The following is a 15251-nucleotide window of genomic DNA, read 5'->3' as shown; positions in this document are numbered from 1 at the left end:
TTATGAAAATAGATTAAGGAAGCAATGTTTAGTGCTTAACCCTAATTAACTAAGTTCTGAAATCACACCAGGTGTCGTTCAGCATTTAAATTGTGTTTGTACATTAGAATTTGATCTAAAATCAAGTTTACCTCATATTTTGATCAAATTATGTCATGTTCAAATACGAGGTAGGATTGTAGCAAAGTATTCTTCGATTTATTCAGTTAACCAGAAGTACATTTACTTCGGCTGGAATGCTGGATTAGGTAGGGCTGGGGCAGCAGTCCTTGATTGCATATTATGACAACCATCATTTCTTGGACCCCAACAGGCTTAGGGCAGGGAAATCACAATAGAAAACACCATAACCTGACTGCATCAATAGAAGAAGTAAAGTGTACCATCTAGGTAGGGAAACTCAGCTATCCTTGTGCAATGCTGAAATGGAAGAGAGAGTTTGGGGAAATAAAGGAAAAAGGGGGGATACTTTTTGGAGTTTAATTGAGTAAGGAGATGAGAATACTTTTTATAAGATTTCTAAAATGCTCGAAATCATAAAAGACGAGTAAGAGAAAGGAAAAGCTAAAGGGAAGGAGAAATAGAGTGAGCAAATAGGGGTTGAGCACAACTCGATGATAGATTTGGACAAGTTTCGTTCAATAAATGTAAGTACTCAATCAACGTGGTTCTATGACAATTATGAGAAAGTCAGGCTAATTAATAGCACCTTTAGAATATAAATTTAAACCTTATAGTTGTGCTAAATTTATAATTAAGAGAGAGAGAGCGAGAGGAGGGGGAGTATATACAACCTATAATTTTTAAAGTCATTTAATGGAAGAAATAAGGATAGGAAGAAAAGAAAGAGAGTTAGAGATAATGACTTCACGCACCTTATTTAAGAGAGCAAGTATGACCTATAAGACGTATTTAAGAGAGAGAGAGAGGGGCAAGGCAAAAGGGAGGGAAAGGGGAAAAAAAGAGGTATATTTCGGGGATATAGAGTAATGGAAATGTGGGACTTTCTCCCCTCTCACATGCTTCCCACAGCCTTTTTTTTTTCTTTTTAATTTGATCCCTTTCTTAACTCACATCCATTTTACTCTACTGTTTGAAACTAATGGGGCACTTTGTATAAGATGAGTGAGTAGTCGTTACTCGTTAGTACTTTTAAAAGTTGTTCTCTTCATCTGAAATAAGGAGATTTGATATGATTTTAATAAGATCGGATATGAATCTTAATTATATAGTCTGGTCTGATCTGATTTATTAATTTGATAAAACTTTTACCACATTTTAATATTTCCTCCGTCCTTTTATTAAAGTCCCTTATTCCTTTTTTAGCAAATCAAAATTAAAGTCAATTTTTAAAATCTTTCCTTTTTTAATAAGTGGTTTTTTTTTACCATTTTAACCTCATTTTCCTAATTTAATTCCCAAAATATCCTCAACTTTTACTGATTTTTTGTGCCAAATATTTTTTGCATTTAATGTATTGTAATAACAGCATCTGATTGGTCCTTTTTTTCTCCCATGCAATTATGAGTAAATTATGTATTCTCTTTTTTCATTTTTCTCACTAATTATTTAATGCATTTAATGTAATTTGGACTTTCAATCACATAGTTCAATGAATTTACAATTACCTTAATTCTCGTGAAAAAAGAGAAAAGGGACTTTAAAAAAAGGGACGGAGGGAGTACTAATCTATAAAGAAAAACATTATCAAATTGGATCTTGTTAGATTCGACTCATCATGTACTTTTAAAATACATAATTTTCATAATTTTTTTTAAAATACGTAATTTACAATTTTTAGCAACAAGTAAATAATACTCCCTACGTCCCTTAATACAAAACCTTCGAACATTTATTACTCACATAACAAAGAGAAAGAGACTTTTAATTTATAGACGGAGGGAGTAATAAAAAGTTTTGATCTGATATGAATGTTATGATTTGATTTGATTTGAATTTATTAAGACTAAGGGCATTTTCTCTTCAGCTTATTTTCACTTCAGCTCAGCCCAGCCCCAATAAGTTCAGTTCAATTCAGTTCTTATCTTAATTTCCTTTTTCATAAAATATTCAATTCAGTTCAGTTCATCTCTAATAAATTAAGTTCTACTCAGCTCAATCATAACGGGCCCTAAGCTATAAGTATCTGAAACAAGTTGAATAGAACAAGTCCTTAAAGATAATTATATAACCAACAAACTAGATTAAAATTCAACGAACTAGACAACCTATTAATGTTACTTAGAAAACAATCTTGAAGATAATGATCAAGTGGATATAACTTATACTTGTAATTCTTGTAAAAAAAAAATTAATTGTAATTATCATAAATTCGTAATAAACATGTATCGAAAGCGTTATTGACTTTTTTTTTTTTTTTAACTCCTACAACTAGTAAATTATAATAAGTTTAGTTGTACATAAGTTCTTAAGAGATTCAGACATGAAGGCTTACAATTACAGTAAATTACAATTCCCTGCATACAATATTGTGCAATTGGTTATAGTTGTTGATTTTTGAACTTAAAATTGTGGCAACTAGCAACTCAATTGTGATATATATATACTAATAATGTCAACTCAATCGTGACATAAGGCTTTTCTAGCTTTTTTTTTTTTTTTTTGAATAATTTCTAGCTCTTATTTCTATCAAGAGACATCATTGAACTACTTTCTCCTTGTTTTTTTTTTCCATGCATCACTTTTGATTGCACGGACTTCTACCCAATTTTTGAAGTATAGAGAGATAGAGAGAGAAAAATAAAGATGGCACGTGATATTTGAGAGAAATAGTGTGAAATTATAAATTAAAAAGGAAAGTGATGCACCCAAATTGAAATTTTCATTTACTTCGTATAGAAATTTAAAAAATGATACTCTATCTAAAAAATGGTGGAAGTAATTTATCTAAAGACTTTGACTTCTTCTCAACAACCACATTGATACAGTCAAGATGACTATATTCTGCAATCATGCATGGCGTAAAGACTTTTGACTTCTTCTGAATTTAAGGTTGCAACTAGCAACCACGCATTCACACGGGGCTGCCTAAAGTCAACCAAATTAATTTAATGATTGGAAAATGGAAGTGTTCTTTAGGTACTCCACAACTGGTTGCATAATTAATGTTAATGTGAAAGATTAAATAGAGTTTGGTGGACAATTTGCAATATTGTAACTTTGTAAGCTGTTGATCTTTTCTTCCATTTATGTCTATTTATTGGCATTGGTTTAGCAGAGCTGAATCACAGAAAATATACCAGCCATTGTTTTTTTCTTGGTGCATTCCACAATACAAATTAAACACCTAAATACACTTTTTTTTTTTTTTTTTTTTTCCCTTCCCTTTTTTTGTTCCTTCAACCCCTTAAAAAAAAAAAAAAAAAAAGAGAGAGAGAGAGATGGATGTTGCTATAGTTCTCAAAATAGTGGACACTTGTTTAAAACTGGCAGAATCTACCATGGTGAAAGAAATAATGTCTCATTGGAAATACCAAACAGAGCTTGAAAAAATAGAAATAGCCATAAAAACCATAAATATGGTTCTCCTGGATGCTGAAGAGCAAGACCAGAGGCACTCAATGCAACACAAGGACCGAGAATGGCTCAGGAATCTCACGGATGCTGTTAAAGAAGCAAATATCTTGTTCGATGAGGCTGCTACCATAGCTTACCGCAAACAACGTAAGCCTGGTGGTAAACTGAGCAAGGAGGTATTCCTTTTCTTTTCTTCCTTCAACCAACTGGATTTTGCTTCTACTATGTCCCATGAGGTCAGAAAACTTATGGAGAGTTTAAATGAAATTGCTAAGATTCGTCATGACTTTGCCTCTCCATCACAGAGTAGTTCAGGGAATAGAAAGATAATTCCAAACAAAATGAAGGCTAGTCCCTCTTCGTTACTTGGAAAGAAGGTAATTGGAAGAGATGAGGACAAGAAAAAAGTGTCTGACTTGTTGTGTGTTAGTCAGGATTTTTATTTTATTTCAATTGTTGGAATTGGGGGATTAGGGAAAACCACTCTTGCTCAATACGTTTACAATGATACGGAGGTCAGAAGCAAGTTTCCATTTAGATTGTGGGTTTGTGTTTCTGATCATTTTGAGTTTGAAACGATTCTCCGGAAATTGTTGCAGTCGGTAGAGCCTAAGAACTATGACCACCTTGAGATGGAAGCACTCTGCTGTCAAGTTGAAGAGCACATTTTGAGTAAAAAGTTCTTGCTTGTTTTAGATGATGTGTGGAATGATACTTATGCGGATTTGAAGGAACTAAGGGACTTTTTATTGACAGGGGGAAAGGGAAGTAGAATATTAGTCACTACACGCTCTAAGAAAGTTGCTAAACATATGGGAGACGTAATATATGAACTTGGAAGTCTATCCGATAGCTGTTCATGGGAATTGTTTGAGGAATGGGCATTTACAAATGAGGATCGGATGAACAAGAGGCTGGTTGAAATTGGGAGAGAAATTCTAACAAAGTGTGCCAAAGTTCCCCTTGTTATAACGACTGTTGGAAGCCTTCTTAACGGTCAAGGTGAAAAGAAATGGATGTCTTTTAGAGACACAGACCTAGACATAATCATGAAGGCTGACACTAAGGATGGCATATTTAAAGTGCTGATGTATAGCTATGATAAACTTACATCACCATTAAAGCGCTGTTTCAGTTATTGTGCTATATTCCCTAAGGATTATAGGATAGACAAGAATACTTTGATTAGTATGTGGATGGCACACGGTTTCATAGAGCCAAAAGCTGGTCATAGTGTTGAAGATGCTGGAGAGGAGTATTTTATGATTTTGTTGCAAAGGTGTTTCTTTGATGATATTGAAATAGATGAATTGGGTGAGATTACTTCATGCAAGATCCACGATCTAATGCATGATGTAGCTAAAGAAGTAGCCAAAGAAGACATACTAGTAGTAGATTCTGGTGTAAGGCAGTTGAAGATAAACGCTAGGCACTTGTCTTTAGGCAATATTGACGTCCAAAGCTTTTCGGCCTCTGTGGATCAGATGAGACACCTGCATACAATATTTTTATCAGGGAAGATGAAAGGTACTTTTAACCTTTCACTGGACACTGAAACAGTATTACTATCCAAGGCAAGGTATTTACGGGCTTTGACCTTGTGTCAAATGAGTATTGAAGCCTTGCCTAAAACAATAAGTAAACTGTATCATTTGCGACATCTTGACTTGTCAAATGATGAACGTTTACAGCATCTCCCTAAACAGGTTTGCTTGCTACTGAACTTGCAGACATTACAGCTAAAGAATTGTACGATGTTAACAGAGTTGCCAGAGGACTTGAGTAAACTCGTACATCTTAGGGAATTGGATATATTGGGTTGCAACAAGTTGACTCATATGCCGACTGGGTTGAACAATTTAACCTGCCTTCATAGGCTATCAATGTTTGTTGCAAAATACAATCCCTCAGGGTACACTTTTAAAGGCAAGCTACAAGACTTGGAAGCTCTTACAAACGTCAGGGGAAGTCTTGAAATTAGTCTTAATTTGGATAGTTGTTATTTACCCCCACCCCCAGGCTCCAAATATGTCAAGGGTATGAAATATCTCAAAGAACTTTCTGTATTAAGCGGTACAGAGAAATTGCTTGAAGCCCTTCAGCCCCATCCTGATATTAAGAGCTTCCAATTGCGTGGGTATCGCGACAATATATTTCCTAAATGGGAATCATCATCGGACTTGGAGAAATCCCTTCCGAACCTTATCAAGTTCTCCCTTGTTAGCTGTCATTTGCATTATATCCCTTTGTTGGGTCGATTGCGTTATCTTAAAGTCCTTAAACTCGTGGGCTTACGTGATTTGAAGTACATAGAAGAGAGTACGGATGAACATACTGAATTCTTTCCGGTCCTTGAGACACTTGTTTTAGCACATTTAGATAAGATTAGGACATGGCATAGAGATTGCTCCACTCCACAAAAGTTACACCCAGTATCACATCATTTTAATCATCTCTCCTCGATGCGCATATACGGGACCCATTTAACCTCCGTTCCTCTGGGTGCTAAGTTGAAAATACTGAAATTGATTTCTTTGACCGGTAAAGGACTTATCCCCCACACGTTTTTAAGAACTCAGTTTGACCAGTGGAGACCTGATATGCTACTTATAAGACTAGACATCTCACAGACACTGAATAGTTTGTCAGAGGTAATAGATGGGGATTCATTTTGGAGCCGCCTGTCCTCCCTTGAGAGGTTTGAAATTCGAGAATGGAGGTCTCTAAAGAGTCTAACTGGAGTGAGGTTCCAGCATCTTACTTCTGTCCGGACTCTTAGACTCGGGGATTTACCGGAAATCGAATACGTAGAGGACGATACGACTTGGAAATCACTTACCAAGCTCTGCAACCTGCATTTGCACAATCTTCCTAAACTGGTGAACCTCCCACCGGGGATCCAACATTTAACATCTCTTCAATCCCTTTTAATCGTTGAATGCCACAGATTAACAGTATTACCACAAGCCATCCTTGACCTCACTTCCCTAACTACACTTACTATAAAGAATTGTCAAGGCTTGAAGGAGAGGTACCAACCGTCGAACGTAGAAGATTGGTCCAAGATACAACACATCCCTCATTTTTCCATTGAATGTAAGCATATACTATGATACTTTTTCTCCTATTTATACTGCTCTTCATTCATATTTGTAACTGTAAATTTTTAACTCATCAATTTCCTTGCATCTTGCAGAACTAGAGTGTCATTTCGGCGTGGTGATACAGATCAAAGTATGTTCAAGTCTGCTACAATAAAGCATGAAATCTGTAGATGATTGATAGCAAGCTAAGAAGGCTAGCTTAGACTGTGTTGAAGACACGAAGAAGAACTTTGTCTGCGAGTTCTAGCAAGATGCTAGAGAGAAGAAAACAACAGGAATTCAATTCTGGTCTGCAAAGAACCTAAGTGCTTAACTTCCTATATACTTTACGAAGCTTGAGGGCAATTCAGTGATAAACTTAAAAGTCTTTTATTAAGGTATTGTTAAGTTTATTGTTGCTAGGATTGCTGTAAATATGTGTTGGTTAATTATGCATGAGATCTATTAGAAACGTGATAAAGCTTGGCAAGCTAAGTATATATAATCGAAAGTTTTATACTATCTCCGTTACAGGTTATGTGCAACGATTAGACATTTTCCCTCTCTACTTTATGTCAAATCGTTGCACATTATCTGTAACGGAGGTAGTAAAAAAAATAAGTTTTAATTTAGGATTTATTGACTTTTACCACCAAAAAAAAATCAAAAAAATGTTTTTTACCACCAAAAAACTTTTATTTTACCACCAAATAAAAAATTAAAAGTTGTTTTTTACCACCTGTCGTCAAAAACCTAACGGAATTTTTTAAATTCTTCGATTTTCGTGTCAAAAACATGCTCTTTAGGGGTTTTGGGCGGCACTTTGGCCCTTTGAACCCAATTTGAGGTCTAAATTGACAAAAAATGATCGGAAATGCCTCGTTTTGTGTGTTTAAAAAACCTCGATTTGCGTGAACACGCAAAACGAGGCATTTCCGATAATTTTTTGTCAATTTTGACCTCAAATTGGTTCCATAGGACCAAAGTGCCCCCTCTAAACCTATGAAAAACATATTTTGCGCACGAAATTCGAAGGAAATTTTTTTAAGCCGTTAGATTTAACGGTTTTCTTGACGTTTGGTGGTAAAAAACAATTTTTAGAAATTTTTTTGGTGGTAAAATAAAAGTTTTAGAAGTTTTGGTGGTAAAAAACAATTTTTTGATTTTTTTTTGTGGTAAAAATCAAAATTTTCTTTAATTTATGGAAAAGATCTTTGAGAGATTTTATCTTATAAAATTTTATTTACTAAATATTAATTTTTTTTTCCTAAATTATATCTTTGTTCGATTTTCCTATAGATTTTCATAAAAACATTCATTTCATATTGTGTTTTATTAAACGGCGGTTTAAATGTTTATTTTTTGGAAAACCCTACTTGGCTTATTTTTATTTTATTTTTTTGAATGGACCTACTTGGCTTATGAATACTTCTTATAAATAGTGTTGTTTATATTCCGAAAAAATTGTGAGTTTATGCGTGAAAATCTCAAGAGTTCTTAAGAGTAAGTTTGCCGAAGTTAAAGTTTTATCATATTAGTTTCGGGTTTCATATGTAACTTTCTAATCTCATATTAGAGTCAAGTGTTTGTATTGTTATGGGACTTGGGTTAGTGTTTTAATATTGCATACAGTGTGTAGGCTTCTATTTTTGAAGCTTTGTTTTGAGTGCTCTGGGAGTCGGGTAGAATAGGGTTCTCTCGTGTAGCAAGTTCAGATTGGAACTTGTGAGTAAAGGTCTATGAGTAATAGGTTGTAACTAGGTATGTTGCCCTATTATAGTGGATTGGTTGGTTTGAAATCCCTTGAGAGGGTCGAGGTTTTACTTCCAGTTGGGCCCTGGAAGGTTTCCTCGTAAATATCGTTGTGTGCTTTGCAAATTCCTATTTAGTTTGTTTTAATTTCCGTAAAAAAAAAAAAAAAAATCAATTAGGAACTCACTACAATCCACCTCCCTTGTAGTAGTTCGTCTCAGCTAACAATTGATTGATATCAGAGGAGGTTCTCACATATAACAAGTAACTTTGTTGAGTAAGATCATGACTTAAGATGAATTATTAAGAGAAGCTTTAAGAAGGGTTTTCCACTCAATGTCCACCGATGTTCAACGGGAAGTTTTACTCTTACTACAAGAATAGGATGAAGATCTTCATCAAGGCTGAAAATTACTAGGTTCGAAATGTTATTGAATCTGGTGATTTTGAGGTGACCTAAACTAATGAGAAGAACGAGGTAGTCTCTAAACCTTTATCTGAATTTGATAAGGAAGATTTTCAAATTTTTGAATTGAATGCTTTAGCTATTAAATTGTTGCAATGTGGACTTAGACCCCATGAACACAATAGAATCATGGGATGCAAGTTTGCTAAACAAATATGGGATTTACATGAAGTCAATCATCATGAAGGTACAAATGAAGTGAAATGCTCTAAAATTGATATACTGATGTCTAAATATAAAAGATTTGAAATAATACCTAAAGAAACCATTGAAAAATGTTTACTAGATATAATGATATAATCAATGAGTAGTTAGGTTCCTAGGCAGACATATTCTTATAGATGAACAAGCTAGAAAGGTGTATGTAGACTATAGAGGAGTCTTCTTCAAGATGAACGCTGGAGATTCAAGGTGACTGCACTGCAAGAAACCAAATTTCACCAAGTTCAACAAGGAACAGTTGGATCTCTGATGACTCATGAACTTCATTTAGGAACTAATGCTGAAACTTCCAAAAAAAAAACAATAATCTTAGCTCTAAAGGCTCAAAATACAAATGATTCAGAAGCTGATGAAGATGAAATGGCCTAACTAGTGAGAAGATTCAAGAAGATGCTTGAATTGGAAACCAGAAGTTTGATAGGAACAGAATATTCTAAAGTTCTAAAGAGACATCCAGCTTCAAGAGTGGTTCAATTTAAAGCTATGATAGTTGCCTTGGGAGATTCGGAATCTGAAGAAAAAGAAGAAGAAGAAAAGTAGCCTATAGAATATATAAGATTGACGAGAAGGCCCAATTGAAGGAAATAGAGGTTGAGGTATGGTTTGATTATAATCAACTTGAATATTTCTCTAAAGGAAATCTAATTCATATGTTGGGTTTTACGGTGTTACGACTACAAGAGAATTGCGTAATCTAAAGGTTTTCTCAGATTTATGTTGAAGATGCCTTTTTCAAGTCCAACGGTTGCAATTCAATTCCCAAGGCAAGCTTGGGTATTTATAGACTTGTCATCTCCTATCCCCTTGAAATCTTTCAATGTGGGACTTTTCATAAAGTGAAAAATCTAGCAATTATATAGCTTGAACAAATAGTCAAGCAACACTTGCATGTCCAATAATAAGAATGGCTAGGTGAGAATCACAAGGAGGACCACAAATCACTTCTTGATCCCCAAGCAAACCAAGATAACCAATAGCAAGCAAGCTTAGCTGGCTGACCCAAGCCTTGGGCTCCAAGGCACACCTAGCTGACGGCCTTGCCCTTGGCTGGCCTGGCCTGCCAACCTATCGCAAACCCATGTGAGGCTTGCTTATAGCTAGCGAGTATATTATTGTATTATAGTTTTCATGGGTAGATGAATTTAACATGTCTTTTGTCCCTATGAGATACGAGATTATAGTTACATTGCATACATATTGAGTTTATTCTTTGAATAAAAAAAATGAATATTGTGATTTTCAGTTATATAATTTTTTTTTTTTTTTTACATATTGATAACATGATGGATAATTGGCTTAGACGATCGAATAGCCAACTTTGAACAAAAGTGTGGTCCACATTCAACATGTCATCATCATAATTAATTCCAATCAATAATTCACCTCAAATAATAATCCATGCTTCACAAATCAATCCAACCAATAATTATATTCCAACCAATACCTATCATGATACTAATTCGGTATTAATTAAACAAGTTCTAGCATACTTCTACATAAACACTTAAATAATTACCGAGTACGTGAACATACCTCGAATATGATCTCAAAATTGTCACGACTACGCAAAGTTACTCACTTGGAAATCTCCTACAACCAGTTTCGGATTTAGGGGGTACACAAATGTACAACTGTACCCCCATTATCCCCCCTCCGAAAAACAAAAGCTGGTATATAAAAGACTGCCTGTATAATAAAACAGGTCTATTCGGGTCGGGTCTGTTCGGTTCGGATATATTCGGGTCAAAATTATTCTTCTAATTCGGATCGGGTCGGGTCAAATCCAGGTCGGATTAAATTCGGGTCAACTCCAGATCGATTCATGTTCGATTCGGATCAGGTTCAAAACTAGTTTAACCGGGTTAATTTCGGGTCGGATGAATATGGGTCGGGTTGATTTCGGTTCGGTCAAGTTTAGTTTGATTAAGATAAGGTTGATTCGTTGATTCATTAATGGTCAATTTCAATTCAATTCCTTTCTGTGTTTGGCTGGAATTTAATCGAGTTGTCCCAATTCATATCCAAATAAGGTTATTTTTAAACTAGAGTTATTATTGAGTTTTTACCTTATTATTGGGTCAATATCAAGTCATTCTTGTATCATATTTTTTTTATCGAGTTGAAAAAAGAAGTTTTAATGTTCAAGTATTACAAATTATTTGTAACAAATTAAATTTTAGATGAGACGAATATAAAGCTTAGAAAGTAATTCTATATAATTGGTATATACATGAAGTAAACTTGTTACTCTAGATTAATTCTGTAGTAAAAAACGTTAACTTATTAATGATTAGTAAATGTAGTATGGAGTAGTATAAGAACTTGGATAAAAAGGTCAATAATTAATTATGGTCAGGTTAAATTCGGATTGGGTAAAAATCAAATCAAGTTAAAATCGAGTCGGGTTAATATCAGTTCGGGTCAGAACAGATCGGATTAGATCGGTTATTTGCCGGGTCAATCTAGAATCGGGTCGGATCAAATCGGTTCGGTTTTAGTTCAGGTCTGGTCAAATCGAATTCGGGTTGAGTTCGGCTCGAATCAAATCGGTGCCAGGTTAAGTTCAGATCGGGTCAAGTTCGGATTGAGTTTAGTTCGGTTACAGATCGGGTTTGGGTCTTTAATTTCTCGGATCAAATCGGATCGGTTACAGTTCGAAATGGATAGTTTTTTTTTTTTGGTCGGTTCGATTTTGACACCTCTATGTGCAACCAATTAGTGTTATCATGAAGCTCATTTGGCAAGGATTTTTTCTTGAGTTTAAATGCTTAAGGTTGGAATCTTTACTAACGGCACTTCACCTGCCTGATTGAATTTGAAGTTAATTAAACTAAACTTACCTAAGCCTGTTCGATATGATTGAAATTAATTAGATCGAGTTGATAAAAATTTATTAGACATTATAATTGAAACTTATTAGAGCAACTCCAATGGTTGTAGCTAGGGACTTGCTTGTAATTTCAATAATTCCCTAGCTACTAGCTTGACCATTGGAGCTAGAAAATTCAATTAGCTTGGCTAAGCAAATTAGCTTTGCCAAGCAAATTTGCTTGAGAATTAAACTTTCCAAAATAAAATGTTCATTGCACCAATTAAGCTATTTCCATGTATTTTCTATCCAACACCTACTACTAAGCTAATAGCTAGCCATTGGAGCAAAATGTAGCTAAAATGATAATTAGCTTAAAAGCTTATGTGGCATGGCAAGCTAATTGTCAAATTAGCTTGTCATTAGAGTTGCTCTTAGATCTTATTGAAATTTATTGAAACTTAGTAAAAATATAGATTCCTTTGCCTGTCTTCATAAGGCCAGGTAAACCGCAAGTCCTTCTTAAATCTTTACCTTTAATTTATCCGCTTAATAGAATGATATATTGGCACTTTCGCGGTTTTTCTAAAATGGAGCAAATATAGAATAGTACTCATGCATGTGCAAAACCAAAACAATACGTGAATTATTACTAATGGAAAGATTCTGACTTACTAAAACAAAGCTTTCACATAAAAAGTACATAAATGGACTCAAAAATAGAGTAACACGTATCAAACATGGGTTCGTTACGTGGGTTCAACATTGATCGTGAATCCTTTACTAAGTGACACTAACCGTTGGAAGAAAGACACGTTGATGATCAACTGTATTACTCCAAAATTTTATTAACACGACTCATCTTCATTTCCATGTGCACCCAATTATAGAGAGCATAATAAAATCCCCAAATCTATAAATACACAAACAAAGTGTAACATATATTTTCATCAATCAACATTATCATTCAACCAAACATACAATATATATACTAGCCCCCTTAAAACCTTGAAATCTTACATACTTCTCCTTCACCTTCAAATTATTGATCATTTGATCATATATATACATTAGTATTTTATTTGTGAACCAAAGGACGATTTATAACATCATTTTTTCGACTTATTTTTTGTGTCGTTTTTCTATAAGATAATAAAGAATATGAACAGCACAAGAACATGGGTAGTAGCATCAAGCATTGCTGCATTTGAGGCCGTAAAGGATCAAAAGTGTTCTAGGTGGAATTATCCTATCATGAAATCAATTCAACAACATGCCGTGAAAAGCATCCGATCATTCACAAGTGATCAAGCTAAGAGAGCTTCAACCTCGAGTGTTAAATCCAATAGCATCCTTATGAGTAGCAAGGATGAGAAGTTGAAGCATTCTGATGAATCCCTTAAAAACGTTATGTATTTAAATTGTTGGGGTCCTAATTGATCCATTACCCGAAACGCTATATTGTGTATAAGTTATTTTTTTGTATGCAAAGAATTAAATAATTAATATTAGGATGTGTTCGATGGTTTATGAAGGAAAATGTCCAATTGGGTATATGGAGTTTGTGCTTTTTTTTTCTAGTCACTTCTATTCGAAGTGCAATGAAGAAATTCTTTCTTTATATAGTAATTCCCTAGTATGTTTTACATAGCTATCTACTTATCTACAAATTTATTTGTTTGTGGTAAAATAAGCTGTTTTACGTTGGTCATCAATTAATTAAATATTGGACTATTGGAGCTAACTAAGCTAACGCACAAGCTAGTAAAGTAGGTCTACTATTTCCACTTGAATAACTAAGAATCATCATTAATACTATGGGTCTGTTTTCTTCAGCTTAAATTCAGTTCAGTTTCTAATATCCTCCTGACCTTCTCTCATAAAATATTCAGTTCAGCTCACTTCAAACAATCAGAACAGATCCTACACAAGTACGTATCATACCTAAAGTCACTGCATCGAAATCCATATTATTCTTAAAATTAGACTATTCAATATCAACTCAAGTGCCTAAAAATAAACACGAAATGATTAACATTAAAATATTTTGATTATATATTAATATATCTTGATTATATTTAGATCAACTAATTCATGTAACACTTAATTATCTGCTATAATTTGATCAAGTTTAATCCAAACCAATCCGCCTATAACATGATTTAAACTGATATAATCCAAACCGACCGGTCGAGCCTTATGTTAATCCGAACCGGTGGACCTTAGAAGATACACCAGGGTCACCAGCATCCCTCCTGACAGGGATATTGACGTTGCTCCTCGTGATATAGATATGGGGGGGAATGGGGGATGCACGTCCATATACGCTTTAGTTACGTTGGATGTGTCTATCAATAATGGTGCCAATCACACGCTCTTTTTTTAACCAAAACCCACGTGATATCCCTCTCACCTTATCTCTAAATAATTTTTTAAAAACCAAATCATCTTCTTTGATGTTTAAGTTTAACCCATTATTAATTATGACCACTCATTCATTCGACAAACTACAAAAATACATATATACACTAATGGAAATCACTTTCTTTTTTTTTTTTTTTTTGGTGAGTAAAACTAATGTGCTATCTACAATAATGATTAAATAAATATGACAAAATGACTTTGCCCAATCTATAGTTTAATTTAATACCCCCTAACTAGTCATTTATGTAGCCCATTCTAAAAAAAAAAACACCATTTGTATAGCCCATAACTAGTATTATCATCCAAACCAAAATTGAACGTTCAGCCCAATTCGCTCATAAACATTTCATGGGGGTTTTTTGATTAGAGTTGAGCAAGGTTAAGCTATAGATGGTGTACACACAGACAACAAAAATTTATAGAAACGATCAAAGGACCATGCCTAAACCATATAAACTTATTTTACCAACTCAAAACTTGGGCAATTAGCCAATTTGATTTAAGAGAATAGATAAACAAAGTTATATCGAAATAAAACAAATAATTGACGAAACAATGACATTCTAGCCTATTTTTCTCTAAAACTATATTTCATCGAAATTGAGTGTGATACTTTTTTGGATATCTATATTCTTCAAGTTTTATGATGTAATGATGTTCGATCTCTATCATTGTTATGTGCATTCATTTATTATTCAATATGTAAAAAGTAGTTACAAAACTAAAACTTACAATAAATATGTCAAATTGATGTAATCATATTGTGGATTGCGTTTTATTGTTACTTCCTTCGTTTTTAAAGTGCGTTAGTATGAGTTTTGAACTATTAACAAATATGGCTTTAATAAATATTATTGCTTTATACATAATACAGTATTAAACATTGTCATATAGCCATATGGGTACTTACCTTTACTACAATCCTTCTTTTGAACTTCAACTTGCATAATTTGTAGCT

General features: G+C 34.0%; 1 protein-coding gene across 1 annotated transcript; it reads left to right on the top strand.

Moving 5' to 3' along the window:
- Positions 1-3378: 3378 nt before the first annotated feature.
- On the top strand, positions 3379-7411 carry LOC145605374 (putative disease resistance protein RGA1). Its single transcript, XM_081661419.1, has 2 exons — positions 3379-6633; positions 6734-7411. Coding segments are annotated over exons 1-2 (3234 nt in total). The 5' UTR covers positions 3379-3401; the 3' UTR covers positions 6736-7411.
- The last annotated feature ends 7840 nt before the right edge of the window (positions 7412-15251 follow it).

The sequence above is a fragment of the Chenopodium album genome, chromosome 22 (genome assembly GCF_948465745.1).
Source record: "Chenopodium album chromosome 22, dcCheAlbu1.1, whole genome shotgun sequence".
Lineage (NCBI taxonomy): Eukaryota > Viridiplantae > Streptophyta > Magnoliopsida > Caryophyllales > Amaranthaceae > Chenopodium > Chenopodium album.
The sequence above is the reverse complement of the archived record's forward strand: the minus strand, read 5'-3'. Positions and strand labels throughout refer to the sequence as shown.

Bases quoted from the DNA above. Each gene is read 5' to 3' on its own strand.
- LOC145605374 (XM_081661419.1), top strand. From the start codon at position 3,402: ATGGATGTTGCTATAGTTCTCAAAATAGTGGACACTTGTTTAAAACTG.